Source organism: Canis lupus, chromosome 12 (assembly GCF_011100685.1).
Source record: "Canis lupus familiaris isolate Mischka breed German Shepherd chromosome 12, alternate assembly UU_Cfam_GSD_1.0, whole genome shotgun sequence".
Classification (NCBI taxonomy): domain Eukaryota; kingdom Metazoa; phylum Chordata; class Mammalia; order Carnivora; family Canidae; genus Canis; species Canis lupus.
In genome coordinates, this window is record NC_049233.1 from 32,595,596 (window position 1) to 32,609,279 (window position 13,684).

General features: G+C 39.7%; 1 protein-coding gene across 2 annotated transcripts in view; it reads right to left on the bottom strand.

The window, feature by feature from the left end:
- Positions 1-12,216, bottom strand: part of LMBRD1 (LMBR1 domain containing 1) — a 109,793-nt gene extending 97,577 nt beyond the window's left edge. The window contains exons 1-2 of one of the 2 annotated variants that reach the window (XM_038554443.1): positions 11,961-12,216; positions 5,169-5,345 (exon numbers count right to left, since the gene is read on the bottom strand). In XM_038554443.1, the coding sequence (XP_038410371.1) occupies positions 5,169-5,345; positions 11,961-12,053 (270 nt within the window). In that variant the 5' untranslated portion in view covers positions 12,054-12,216. Of the gene's footprint in view, positions 1-5,168; positions 5,346-11,311; positions 11,408-11,960 lie in introns of those variants that run through there. The other variant, XM_038554444.1, reaches the window with a different exon arrangement.
- Positions 12,217-13,684: the final 1,468 nt, after the last annotated feature.

Consider the following 13,684-nt stretch of genomic DNA (forward strand, 5'->3'; position numbering starts at 1 on the left):
AGAAACTTTTACCCCCAAAAAAAAACTTTTACCCTGAAAAGCTCTTTTGTTTAACCAAATCTTATAACAAGAAAATATTAATGTTACTATTTTGAGGCTAAAAATATGTGTAATATATACAACATCATTCAAGTACTATTAGTGCATTTGGCTTTTATACCCTGTCTTGTCTTTAAGGTATATACTGTCAAAAAAGCTTAGTTTATGAAACCTTCCTTCTTTTACATTTTGAAAACCACTATGCCCTTGCTATGTTTCATAGATCACAGCCTCCCAAAGTAGAGACCGAAAGAAACCAGAGTCATTTAAGACTTAAAGAACTGGAATACCGAAGAATATTAAATTACATTTCAGATGAAAGAAAATGAATATAAATTCCATAGAAGAAAGAAGTAGTAGGTCATGTATGTAAAATTTCCTTTCCTATTCCTCAAGATGATGTTTGGAAATGTTCTGCCCAATGCAAAAGTATTCAACTCTCTTCAATTTTCACTGATATTCTCACCTTAGACCAGTGGCTTTCATTCATGGGTGACTCTGTCCCTTATGGAACATTTGGCAATGGAGACCCAGGAATTCTGGAGAGTGTCCGTGTACTACTGGCACTTGTGGGAGGAAGCAAAGATCTGCTGTCTACAATGCACAGGACAATCCTCACAATACAGATTAACCAGCACAAAATGTCAATGCTTCAGAAACACTGACTCTGAGGTCCCTAAAATAACTTGGGAGTCAAAAGATAGGAATTCCTCAACTTACTACCAAATCTAAAACTTAACCCTATCTGTATTTAAATATTAGTCCTTCCTTCTGCCAAGTACCTATACTCCTACTTATGGCCAGTTCTTTCACATTAAACCCCCAACCCCTTTGCTTTCTCAAAGACATTGGCTTGCAATAGTATCCTCTCTTCCCTCTAAAAATTTCTTCTACTCCACTGAATCCTAAAGTATAAACCCTAGTAACTTCCATTAAGCACAGAGATATACACAGAATCACCTTAAATAAAAATAAATAAATAATAAATACTTCCCTTGACCCCACGTTTTTTTGTTTTCTTAGGAAAACAAAAGTTCTTGAAAAGTTTTTAGCATTCCCTATCAATGTTTGTCAATGTTTCCTCATCTCCCTGTCCACGGTTAACCCACTCCAACCTAACCACCCAAATGCTCCACTGAAACTACATTGCTCTTTGGTCACCACTGACCAAAGCCAGCAATCACTTCTCTATCCTTCTCACTACATCTCTCACCAACTCTTCCAACTCCCTACTTGATACACACACACACAAATAGACAATATTGAAGGTAATTTGCCCAAACTACAGCTCTTTTAACACGACTTAAAAGTCATGAACAATCTGGATCCCACCATTCCTTTCCATCTCAGCTGGTACCAAAGTACAACCCCTAACACCACACTTGAGCCAAACAGGCCAAACTCATCTCTAAGAGCTTCTGTATTTGTTGTTCCCTTTCCCTAAAGGCTTTCATCTCTGGCTCTTCCTCTGACTGGCTCTCCCTTGTCCAAGCTTCATCTCAAGTAATCTGTTTCAGCAATTTGGCCTTCCTATGTCCCTATCTGAATTACCTACGACTTAGACTTTCACATCAATCTGTTATATCTCCTCATAGAATGTATCACTACAAAGTCAGTCTGTTTTATTTGTTTATTGTTTATTGTTGGCCAGATCTTACAGAATATAAGCCCCATGAAAACAGCAACCTCATTTGTTTTATTAATCTCCAGCACTCATGTGTGTCAAGTACATACTACATACTTAATAAGTATTAAGCAAATAAATATATTTAAGGTGCAGTGAAAAATACGCAGTTCTAAAACACAATTTGAGAGTACTGAGGCAGTACTGGAGAGTTAAACCCAGACATCTAATAACAGGCCATGAAGAGAGATTAATCATTGGAGAAAGGGAGTAAGATATGAACATTTTAGCTACCAAAACACTAAATGTTCCAATGCCATATCTTAACTATTAATTTTTTAGAACAATTCTTACACACTGTATACAATAAAAAATATTTTTTAAAGTCAGTGCCAATTTCTGATTTTTTTGTGATTGGCACATTTTGTGTATACCATTATCCAAAGTTACTGGCCAACTATATAAGACACTAACGGAATACTTACAACTATTCTTTAAGGTTTGCTTGTTTGTTTAATCTGAAAAGTTAATTGTTTTGCAAAAGAACTAGAAACATTATCTGGCTAAAATTATTCATAGTGCCATAGTGCCATGTGTAGAAGAAGAAGGAAAAAAAAAAAAAAAAAACAATGGAAACTCGGAAACTCAGGCATTATTACAATATACCCCTGCCATAAGAGGCATAGAAAGCAAGGAAGGTTAACTGAGACAAAACAAAAAAGCACTGTTTACGACCCGCTCACAGAAAAGCTTAGGCATCTTCGGTTCACAATCATGACATTTGCATTTCTAAATAATTATACCTTATAAACAGTAAGACTGAGGGGGGGGCACTTGACGGGATGAGTACTGGGTGTTATACTCTATGTTAGCAAATTGAATTCCAATAAAATAATACACAAAAATTAATTAATTAATTAATAATAGAAAGTAAACAACAAGCCTACACTCATTCAGAGGCTTCAAAATACTTGAGGTGAAAATGGGTAAGAATTTTAAGAATAAATGCACATCAGAAAAATTAAGATAAAATATAATTCATTATAGAAAAGTTTGAACTTGTACATTTCTCCTAAATAATAAAGAAGGATAGACAGATTAAAATCATTATGCCAAACTTTTACTCTAATATGGCTGAACTTAAAATTGTGGCATGAAGTCTGAAGAACTCTTAAATACTTGCACTTGTCTTTCTTTCACTAAACACCTCAAGAAGTTTCATCAGAACTCTTTGGAGAAATATTTTCTACAGTTTATTCAGGAAAAGGTTTTTTTTTTAAGTCTTTTCAGTTCTACTTTTAAGCATTAGCACAGGCATTCTTCAAATGAAAACTACGAATTTCACCAGTCCCCCAGCCTCCCACCTCAAAAAGCAAAGAGAAAGAAAGAGAGAAAGGGAAGCAAAGAATGTTTCAAGATACCAAGAAAAAAAGTCTCAAAGTACTGAGGGTAAAAACTAATACATTATCTAAGCTCTGAGGTAACTAAAAATAGAACAAAATAGAGACAAGTAAATGCAAAGTAGTAAAAAGAGAACAGATAATTACTGAATAAATAATCTGATAATCAAAGAAAGAAGTTAGTAAAAATAGAGGAAAAATATGAACATTTTTCTCTCATAATTACTGGTGCCACATTTACACCTAACAAATATAAAATAAGCACATTAAATAGAGTTGTACATTTTCTTCTCTTAGGAAACATTTAATAAAACAAGTACCCTAAATTTTTATAGGTTATAGTTTTGCTTTTGTAGGAGGGTGTATTCTCAGTCTTGCTCAAATAGGTAGAATGCATCTCACAGATTAAAAAACAAAAACTAATACCGAGTAGCTACTAATTTAAGCATAGTCCCAGAAAACTAACTACATATTCTAAGAGAAGGTTCAAAACTTCATGAAAATACTTTAGAAATTTCAAGATGGAAACATATCTCCACAAAATCTAAACAAACCAAATATTCTAAATTCATAAAATTAAAAAATTTAAAAATGTCCTATTCAATCAATAATTATAAGGGATACTACTACTTCCATACCAGATACCTATCTACCTCTATACCTATATAGTACTCACTGAGAATATATATATAATATAGCGAACAAAGAGCTGTTGAAGCCAGACTGCAGAGTTTCAGATCTCAGCTATGGCACCCACAAGCTGTAGGACCTTAAACAGGTTACTTCACCTCTCCAGACTTTGGTTTCTTGCCCATAAAAACATGGATAATACTATACCTCACAGGGTTGTTTGGGAGGTTAAAGAGAGTTCATATATACATTAACCATTGAAAATAGGATCTAACACAGTAAATATTCAATAGATGTTAATTACTATCTTCATATAGCACTTAGCACATGCTAAGCACTCAATTAATACTTGCTAAATAAATGAGTGACTGGGGTACCTAGGTAGCTCAGTTGGTTAGGTATCTCACTTTGGTTCAGGTCATGATCATAAGATTCTGGGATCAAGCCTCACATGGCTGGTTGGGCTCTGTGCTCTGTGGGGAGTCTGCTTGTCCCTTTTCCTCTGCCCCTCTCCCACTTGTGCTCTCCCACTTGTGCTCTGCAGCATGCTTCCTCTCAAATAAATATATAAAATCTTTAAATAAATAACCTACATAAGTAACTAGTTTTCACACCAATCATAATGTATCTAAACCTAACTACAAAAACATTTTCAAATTATTTAAGTCCAGTTGGCTCAATCCAGGAACTTATTCTGAAAGCATGTAATATTGAGTTAACTGAAATATTTCATTCAAATATTTAAATATCTACTGTGTGCTGAACACTTGAGATACAACAATAAATAAGACACAGCTCCTGCCTCAAGAAGCTTACACTATTAAGAAACTTAAAAATAATTTACATAATTGAAAAGAGTCCTTCCAGTCCAATACCCTTCTTTTTAAAAATGAAGAACCTGAAGTTCAGAAAACTTAACTAATTTGGCCAAAGACACAGCCTAGATAATAATGCATCAAGACTAGAAAGCAGGTCTTAATAACTCCGAGCTAGCTTAGTGGTCTTTTCCATAAAGAAAAAACTTTTATGGAAAAAAACTTTTCCATAAAGTTCCATAAAGTACTGACTCAAAGTACTTAATACGAAACAGACTGAGATTCTGATCCACCACTAACAAAAGCCCTGCTAAATTATTTATTTACTGCATTAATGTAAATCAACTCAAACTTCAAGGGAGCTATAAGAGACACAAAAATAAAACCTATTTCAATTACTTAATATATTTTCAGATAAACAAAAGGGATTCTTCACATTTGAAGGGCTCCCAAATTAACAGTTCTTAAGTCAATTAACAGTTTGTTTCTAGTTTTCGATGGTGGTTGTCCCATTCTCAGCCTCTATGCTGCATTTCCACTCTCATTTATTCCCCAGAGACCACAATAAAAAGCACAATATATACTGGACTGCTAAACTTAAAACACTTAATTACCAAGAACTTGAAGGAAAAAGAAATCACAAAGCATGACAGTAATTACCTTAAATGTACCATTTTGGTTTTTCATGTAAGAAACCAAAAATATATCCACTGGTAGAAGTGCTGATGTGATAAGTGCAATCGCCAGAGAAAAAATTGCTGTTATGGTGGAGACAACTTCACTTTCCCGCTGACTTTGGTATTTACGAACATATATCCAACAGAATGCCAAAATTGCCTGAAAGAAAACAAAAATGTTTTTTTATTGCTCTATGTATTCTTTAACACAGATGTTAGTATAAGTTTAAGTTTCCAATGGGAAACTATGTCAAACAAAGGTTCTTTTAGATGTGTATGAAAGGTCCACTACTTCTTATAAACTTATTCAAGATTTATAATTTTCAAAGCCTATTCACGAATGCAGTACAATCTCACTTAGGTGCAGAGACACACAAAAAACCAAGTTTTGTTAACAGTGCTCAATTATATATATCCTCACTGAACACACTGCAAACATTAATGGTTTCACATATCACCACAGTCATTATTAGTTTTGAATACTTTCTATTTATATATTTCTCCAACCTAATAAAATATAACTTGAACTGAAATTAGCCCCATTATGACAGTTCAAGAATTCAGCTAAAGATTAAATGCCAATAATCACCATGCAATTCACAAATTATACTATAATTCAAATTTTAAAGGGCATTAAACAAAGAAAACATTTAAAATGAGTACAGGTGCATCGCAAGGAACTTTCCAGTGATAAAAGTACACCCAGAGGTACTGACAATGGCATCTCTAATCCACCAGGTACTATTTTTTAATAAAGATTTTATTTATTTATTCATGAGAGACATAAAGAGAGAGGCTGAGACATAGGCAGAGGGAGAAGTAGGCTCCCTGCAAGGAGCCCGATGTGGGACTACAATCCCAGATCCCAGAATCATGCCCTGAGCCAAAGGCAGACGCTCAACTGCTGAGCCACCTAGGTGTCCCTCCACCAAGTATTCTTAATAGTTACCAATGCCTTTCTAATGACTGACATAGAATACAGAACTTTACTCACAGTTCTCCAACCTTAGGTAGTATCAGAATCATCTGGAGGGCTTGTTATATAGTACAGAATGGGCCCCACCCCCAGTTTCAGATTCAGAGGTCTAGACTGGGCCCAGAAAATCTGTATTTGTAACAAGTTCCCAGGTGAGGCTGCTACTGGTCCAGAACTAGGAGAAACTCTGCTCTACTCAAATTTAGGAAAATGCAGATAGGTACTAAATCAGTGATTCTCAGCCTAGACTGTCAAAATCACCTGGGCAGTTTTTAAATACCCTTATGCTGTCCCCACAAACCAATTCAATCAGAGTGAGGCTCCTCCCGGCAACAGCACTTTTAAAAAACCTGAGGGTTGAAAAAAACTAAACTAAAAAATAATAAAATAAAATAAAATAAAATAATAAAATAAAATAAATAAAATAAAATATAAATAAAAAAATAAAATAAAATATAAAATAAAATAATAAAATAAAATAAAATAATAAAAAATAAAATAAATACAATACAATACAATAAAATAAGGGATCCCTGGGTGGCCCAGTGGTTTTAACACCTGCCTTTGGCCCAGGGCGTGATCCTGGAGTCCCGGGATCGAGTCCCATATCGGGCTCCCTGAGTGGAGCATGCTTCTTCCTCTGTCTGTGTCTCTGCCTCTCTCTCTCTGTGTGTGTAACTCTCATGAATAAATAAAACAAAATCTTAAAAAAATAAATTAAATAAATAAAAATTAAAAAGCCTGAGGATTCCAATCGGAGCCAAACTTGGGAATCATTGTTGTTTCCTATTTTACTGAACTATAGTTGACACATAATGTTACATTAGTTTCGAGTGTATACCATAGTGATTCCACAACTCTATTCCCTATGCCATGCTCACAAGTATAGCTATCATCTGTCACCATACAACACTATTACAGTGTCCCTGACTCCTATACTGTACCTTTCATCTTCATGTCTTTTTCATTCCATAACTGGAAGCCTATACCTCCCACTCCCTTTCACCCATTTTGCTTAACCCCTCCCCTCTGGCTGCCACCAGTTTGTTCCCTGTATTTACAGGTCTGTTTCTGTTTTTTTTGTTTTGCTTTTTTAGATCCCACATGTAAGTGCAATCATATAGTATTTGTCTTTCTGTATCTGATTTATTTCACTCTCTAGGTTCATCCATGTTGTGGCAAATGACAATGGAATATTACTTAGCCATAAGAGAGAACCATTGTTTTAAATAAACTCTATTAAGAGCTCTGAGACAAAGGCATTGTTTTGTCCTTTCACTCTTTTCAACAGATACCACTGTTACTTCCTTTGTGGGTATCCTAGTATAGGAGCCTGTACTGAACTAATACCACCACCTAATTTGTTTCACAGCTTCCAAATTCCCCTACTACAATCAAGACATAAGAACAGTTCCACTACTGCAGAAAAATCCCCTTTGCCCTGTATATTGAACCCCTCTCTCTACTCTCCACCCTAGACAATCACTATTATACGTTCTTAGAGCTTCTGCCTTTTCCAGAATGTCGTAATGTATCTATATAGCATATCGTCTTCTGAGTCTGGCTTCTTTCACTTAGGACAATGCGGGGTTTTTTTTTTTTTTTGTATTTTTTTTTAATTTTTATTTATTTATGATAGTCACAGAGAGAGAGAGGCAGAGACACAGGCAGAGGGAGAAGCAGGCTCCATGCACCGGGAGCCTGACGTGGGATTCGATCCCGGGTCTCCAGGATCGCGCCCTGGGCCAAAGGCAGGCGCTAAACCTGCTGCACCACCCAGGGATCCCAGGACAATGCGTTTTAAATCCATCCAAGTTGTTTCATGTAATTCCTTCACATTACTAACATTTCAACTGGTGTCAGAACAGTAGGAAAAAATAAAGTGAGAATGGAATGTACTTTGGAATCTGGATGTTGGAGGGGAAAAAGACCTAGGTTCAAATTCTGGACTATTTACTAATTTATTTTTGTTTGAGGAAATTACTTCTCATAAATTTATACTAATGGATTTGTTTTTGTTTTTAGGTGAATTCACAATTATTTAAAACATTCCTCAAATTATTTTGAAGCCACTGGAAGCTGAGCTTAGCATTCTATCCTTAGCAGGACCTGACACAAAGTATTCCACAAATTTTTTGTTGGATTTCAAAATGATCTGCATATCTACAAAGTTCAAAGTGATAGGTTTTACTGCAGAGGCATATGTTTGCCAATAGCAGGCAGACAAGGGGGGAAGGGCAAGCAACCCAGCCAAAATAGTTAAGCCAAATGATCCTGAATTTTTTGGTCTCAGGATCCCTTTATACTTTTATACTTTTAAAACTGAAAACCCCAAAGAGCTTTTTGTATTTATGTGAGTTAAATCTATCAGTAGTTACTATATTATAAAATAAACCAAATATCATCATCTATAAAATAGTAACAAAAATCCTTCATAACCGCTTATAAGGGTTAAATAAGATATAAAGAATTTAGCAGGGATCCCTGGGTGGCGCAGCGGTTTGGCGCCTGCCTTTGGCCCAGGGCGCGATCCTGGAGACCCGGGATCGAATCCCACATTGGGCTTCCGGTGCATGGAGCCTGCTTCTTCCTCTGCCTGTGTCTCTGCCTCTCTCTCTCTCTGTGACTATCATTTAAAAAAAAAAAAAAAAAAAAAAAGTTTAGCAGTGTCTGGCCACAGTAACTATCAAATAGCAACTGTCATATGAATTGTCATAATATATATCATATGAAACCAAATGTAATGAAATAACATCTTAAGAGCATTTCATAAAAGAAATATATAATTTTGCTAACAATTATAAAGAAAGGTTTAGAACAGGCCCCAGCCCCTCCCAAGAGATTCTAATTTAATTGGTCTAGGCATTAGGATTTTTAAAAACTCCTTAATTGGTTTTGATGAGCAGTCAAGGCTGACGACTGGGGCAGAGGTAGGAATGAAAATAGATAAGTGTTTCTTAAACTGATGAGCATATAAACTGCCTGGGATCTTGTTAAACTGCAGATTCTGATTCAGTAGGGCTGGGGTCTTATATTTAATAGTATTTCTAACAAGTTCCCAAGTGACCATTTTGAGTAATAAGAGTAAACTTGCTTTACAGAAATGAAGACTCTTATTTATATAGCAAAGGGAAATGTAATTGAAGATCTTGGGGGACTTAGGTAGAAAGGTTTAGATTTCATAAAAGAAACATATAGTTAGATCACAGGGTTGGAGGACCAAATTTAACCATTTCTCACATGGCAGAAGAAACTAAAGTCCATTCTGTTTCCTCAGGATCACACTTGTAGTCAAGCTTACTAGTAGTTCTGATTCTTTAGTAAATTACTGGCAGCAGTTCTCAAAGTGTGAAGTGCTCCAACCCCTAACAGTCTCAGAATCCTTTCTGGGGATTTACAAATTGAAAAGTATGATCATAATACTAAAAAGTCATTTATTTCCCTTTTCACTATGTTGATACTTGCACTCATGCTGCGTAAGTCATTAGTAAAAAACTGGCAAATCAAGCATGAATCAAGACAATGGCAATTTTATTTTTTTCCTGCTGGCAAATTAGGCATGAATCAAGTAGTTGTTCCATTCTTCACCACCACAAAACATCTCAAAAGACTGAATGCACAGCAGACATGAGAATCTAGCTCTCTTCTAATCAGTCAGGAATTAAAGAAATCTGCAGAAAATTAAATAGCCCTTATTACTTATTTTCTTCTACTCCAACATCTAGCTTCAAACTCCTTAATTCCCTTCTCACTTTTTTTCCTGCTGTACTATCACCAATTTCAATGCCTTCCCTTCTTCATCTATCCGAAGTCTACCTCAATTTCGCTTTCTTCCAATATTGTTCTCTATTCTCTAAGGTCCTATTTCATTTATAAAATCATACTTTGTTTTTTAGTACTTAAAATACCTGTGGGTTGTTGTTGTTTTTTTTTTTTTTTATATATACCTATTTTAAGAATTTTTGTGCTCAGGGAGCCTAGGTGGTATAGTTAGTTGGTTAAGTGTCCCACTCTTGGTTTCAACTATGGTTCTGATCTCAGTCATTGGATCTCTAGCTGGGCATGGAGATCCATGCATTTCTCTCTCTCTCTGTGCTATACACCCCTTAAGTAAATAAATAAATCTTAAAAAAAAAAAAAAAGAAAGAAACTTCGTTTTCCCACCTATCTTCAGGCCCCCTTAAAAGACACTGTTTTGTTTGCATCCTCCCACGATTTACTGCACAACTCATATACATTAAACACTTATTTTTAAAGATTTATTTATTTATTTATTTATTCATTCATTCATTCATTCATTCAGAGAGAGCGAGAGAGAGGCAGAGACACAGGCAGAGAGAGAAGCAGGCTCCATGCAGGGAGCCCGACGTGGGACTCGATCCCAGGGCTCCAGGATCACACCCCCGGGCTTCAGGCGGCGCTAAACTGCTGCACCACTGGGGCTGCTCTACATTAAGCACTTATTAACTGATAACTGCCAAAATATTCCCACTAGACTTTGATACTAGTTACATGCTCATTTGTCCTCTTCTAAACCAAATGAATATATGATGGTCTGGAAAAGCCAGTGAACTCAAGTACAAGGACTGAATGGGCTTTGAGGACCAGGGACACCTTTTACTGTTTCCATTTTCTCCATCAACAGGAGTAAAGTATGCTGTAGTGTAAAGACAGTATTATTTTCTGAGAGTGTGGAGGTGAGAACAGATAACTCTCCATAAGTTTTCACATATATATATATATATTTTTTTTTCTTTGTAAAGTTTCTACTGAGACATTTACCAGCAAAAGATACTACTTAGTACCCAGGTTGCAGACACTGTAGTGCAATCTAACAAGTACCAAGCAGTCTTGATTTCTAAAACCGAAATTAGTGAGTTCTGGGGTTGATTCTGTTTTTGTTTTAGTAAATGCAAAGCAGCAAAATACTTTGGGACACAATGCTACAACCCGACAGGATGAAGACAACGAGCAAAGAGTGAGAATGGGGAGGGGTGGGGAGTGTGGAGAAAAACAAACTGGGCCCCCAAATAAAATAAGCTCATGGGTTTTCATATTAGGCAAGAGTAAAAACTAGGGCATGTGGACTACTGAAGCCCACGTTTTGATCACTGGATAACCAGGGATTAGATGGCTGGGAAAGAAAGCACCTGAGGTCCGACAAGTTGTAGCAGAATACACCGATACTGGCAGTAAAGAGGGCTACGGCTCTTCCCTGCACAGGTTTCTACGTCTAACAAGAAAGCCTGGGAAGGAACGTGAAACCTGGAAGTCAGAACGAGCACCTCACGTCATCAAGGCAGCATCGCACAATGGGTGGAGAAGGTTGGAGATCCAGGAACCGCAAGGGTAGGGACCACGGACACACGCATTCAGAGCAGCACGGCGGCCCCTTCACCCAGACCGAGGCCGGAGCCGGCCGAACTTGCACAGGTCGGGCGCTGTGCCCCGCGCCTTGGGGACCCAAGGCCACGTCTCCCTTCTCAACCCCGAGGGTCCCCTCCGTCCCGGCGCCCTCGTCAGGGGCAAGGGCAAGAGCGTTGAGAACGGAAACCTGCACCCCTAGCCGTCGTGCGGGAGACGCCAGCAAGGGCGGCCGGAACCCCCGCCGGCCTCCTCTCCCCGCGCCGAGCGCAGCCCCCGCCCGGGGACAGAAGGGCCCCCCCGACCCCGTCCACACTAAACGGGGGGCGGGCGGGACGGAGACGGTCTCCCGGCCCCGAAGGCCAGCTCCGGGGCCGGCCCCTCCCTCTCTCCCACCAGCCCCAACACCGGGGAAACTACGAGCACCTCCCCTACCAGCAGTAAGAGGCCGAATATGCACCAGCCGATCACCAGCTCCGCCGAAGCCGCGCCGGCCGAAGCCGCGCCGGCCGGCGCCGCCGCCGCCATCTTCACTTCCGGCCCGGACGCCTGGGGCAGCGGGGGTGGGGAAAGGGGAGGGGGAAAGGGGAAAGAGCGCGCCGGACGCGGCGCCCGTGCACCCTAAAGGTTAAAGGGGCGGAGGGGGCGGAGCATTCGTTGCCAAGGAGACCGGCCCTCGAGCGTCCCCTGGCGTTGAGCCGGGCGGGGGCGGGGCGCGCCCGGGACGCCGTGACGTCACCACGCTGCCCGCGCCGGGGCTCCGCGGGCGCTGGGAAGGCCCCGCGCCCTTCTCGGGGTTAATTGGCTGGGCCTGAGCGGATGGACTGGAAACGCGAGGGGACTCCACAGGGCCTGGGTTGCGTTTTTCCAGAAATTCACGCCGACGTTAAGGAGCTCCGACTTCCACCTGGTGTCCTAGAGAATGGGCCCTGTAACTAGCAGAGCCCACCAGGTTGCCGGCTTGGCTGTGATGAAGCAGTTTGCCTGGTGCCCAGGGACTTCCTAATTTGCCAGCTTTGAGGCCCAGCCTGGGTCACTCGTTGGCCGGATGCTGCCTTATCACGTGATGCTGTGGCCTTTCTGTTTAGTCCTATACCTCCCTGCGAATTCCAGTAATGACGTTGTGAACACGTTCATGGCGAAACTGCAGGCTCTCCTAGTATTCATAAGTTAACAGAGGCGTGCGGTAGGCCCTAGTGAGGCAAAGGGATGGGTAGTTCCTGGGAGCGCTTGCCTGGGTTCCCTGGAGTGGGGTTACATAATTTAACCACTAAATGGAAGAAGCAGGACTTGTAAGAGAGCGAGCAGGAGCAAGGGGGAGAGGTAGAGGGAGAAGCAGACTCCCCGCTGAGCAGGGAGCCAGGCCAAAGGCAGATGCTTAATGGACTGAGCCACCCAGGCGTCTCCCTGTCCTCTCTTTACAATGCATTATGCGGTGATAAATTATCCCCCGCCTAAGACCTACTTCTAGCTGAATCCTGATGTCAGGAAGAAGGGAAAAGGAAAGAAGGAAATAGAGGACAGAACGGTTTTAACATGAATTGGTGCCATCATAACCTGGCTTCACGCTCTCTGGATCTACATATGTTTGCTCATGAATTGCTTCTGTGGGACATTGATTTCTCTGGAAATCTATAGTTTCCTTAAAGTGAATAGAGACATTTCTGTTTCAAGTGGTCATTTAAATTCCTTCACCAGTTCTCAGGTATAGCGTAGTACTCCTTTGTTTATTTGTTTGTTTGTTTCAAGATTTTATTTTTCAGTATTCTTTGCACCCAATGTAGAGCTCAGAGGTCAAGAGTAGCACACTCTACCAACTGAACCAGCCAGGCACCCCTGTGGTATTCTTCTGCCTCTTCCTGCTAGTCTCCTTATCCTTTCCTAGGGGCTCACTTGGCTTGAAGGAAAGGTCTAACACAACCCCAGGCCAGTTCTCTCCCTTTCCTCCATGGCCCAAACCCTCTCTATAGGAAATGATTCTGCATACCTTGCATTACTACCTTTGGAAGCACAGGCCAATCTCAGGGTTGCTGCAGTCTCCTATTTGTACCATCAAAGCAATCAGCTGTTCCTGGATATCCCAAAAGGAGTCAGTCTGCCCTCCAGTTTGCTGCAGTTTTCCCAGGCCTGAATCAAGTACCAGCCCTCTGTATCTCCCC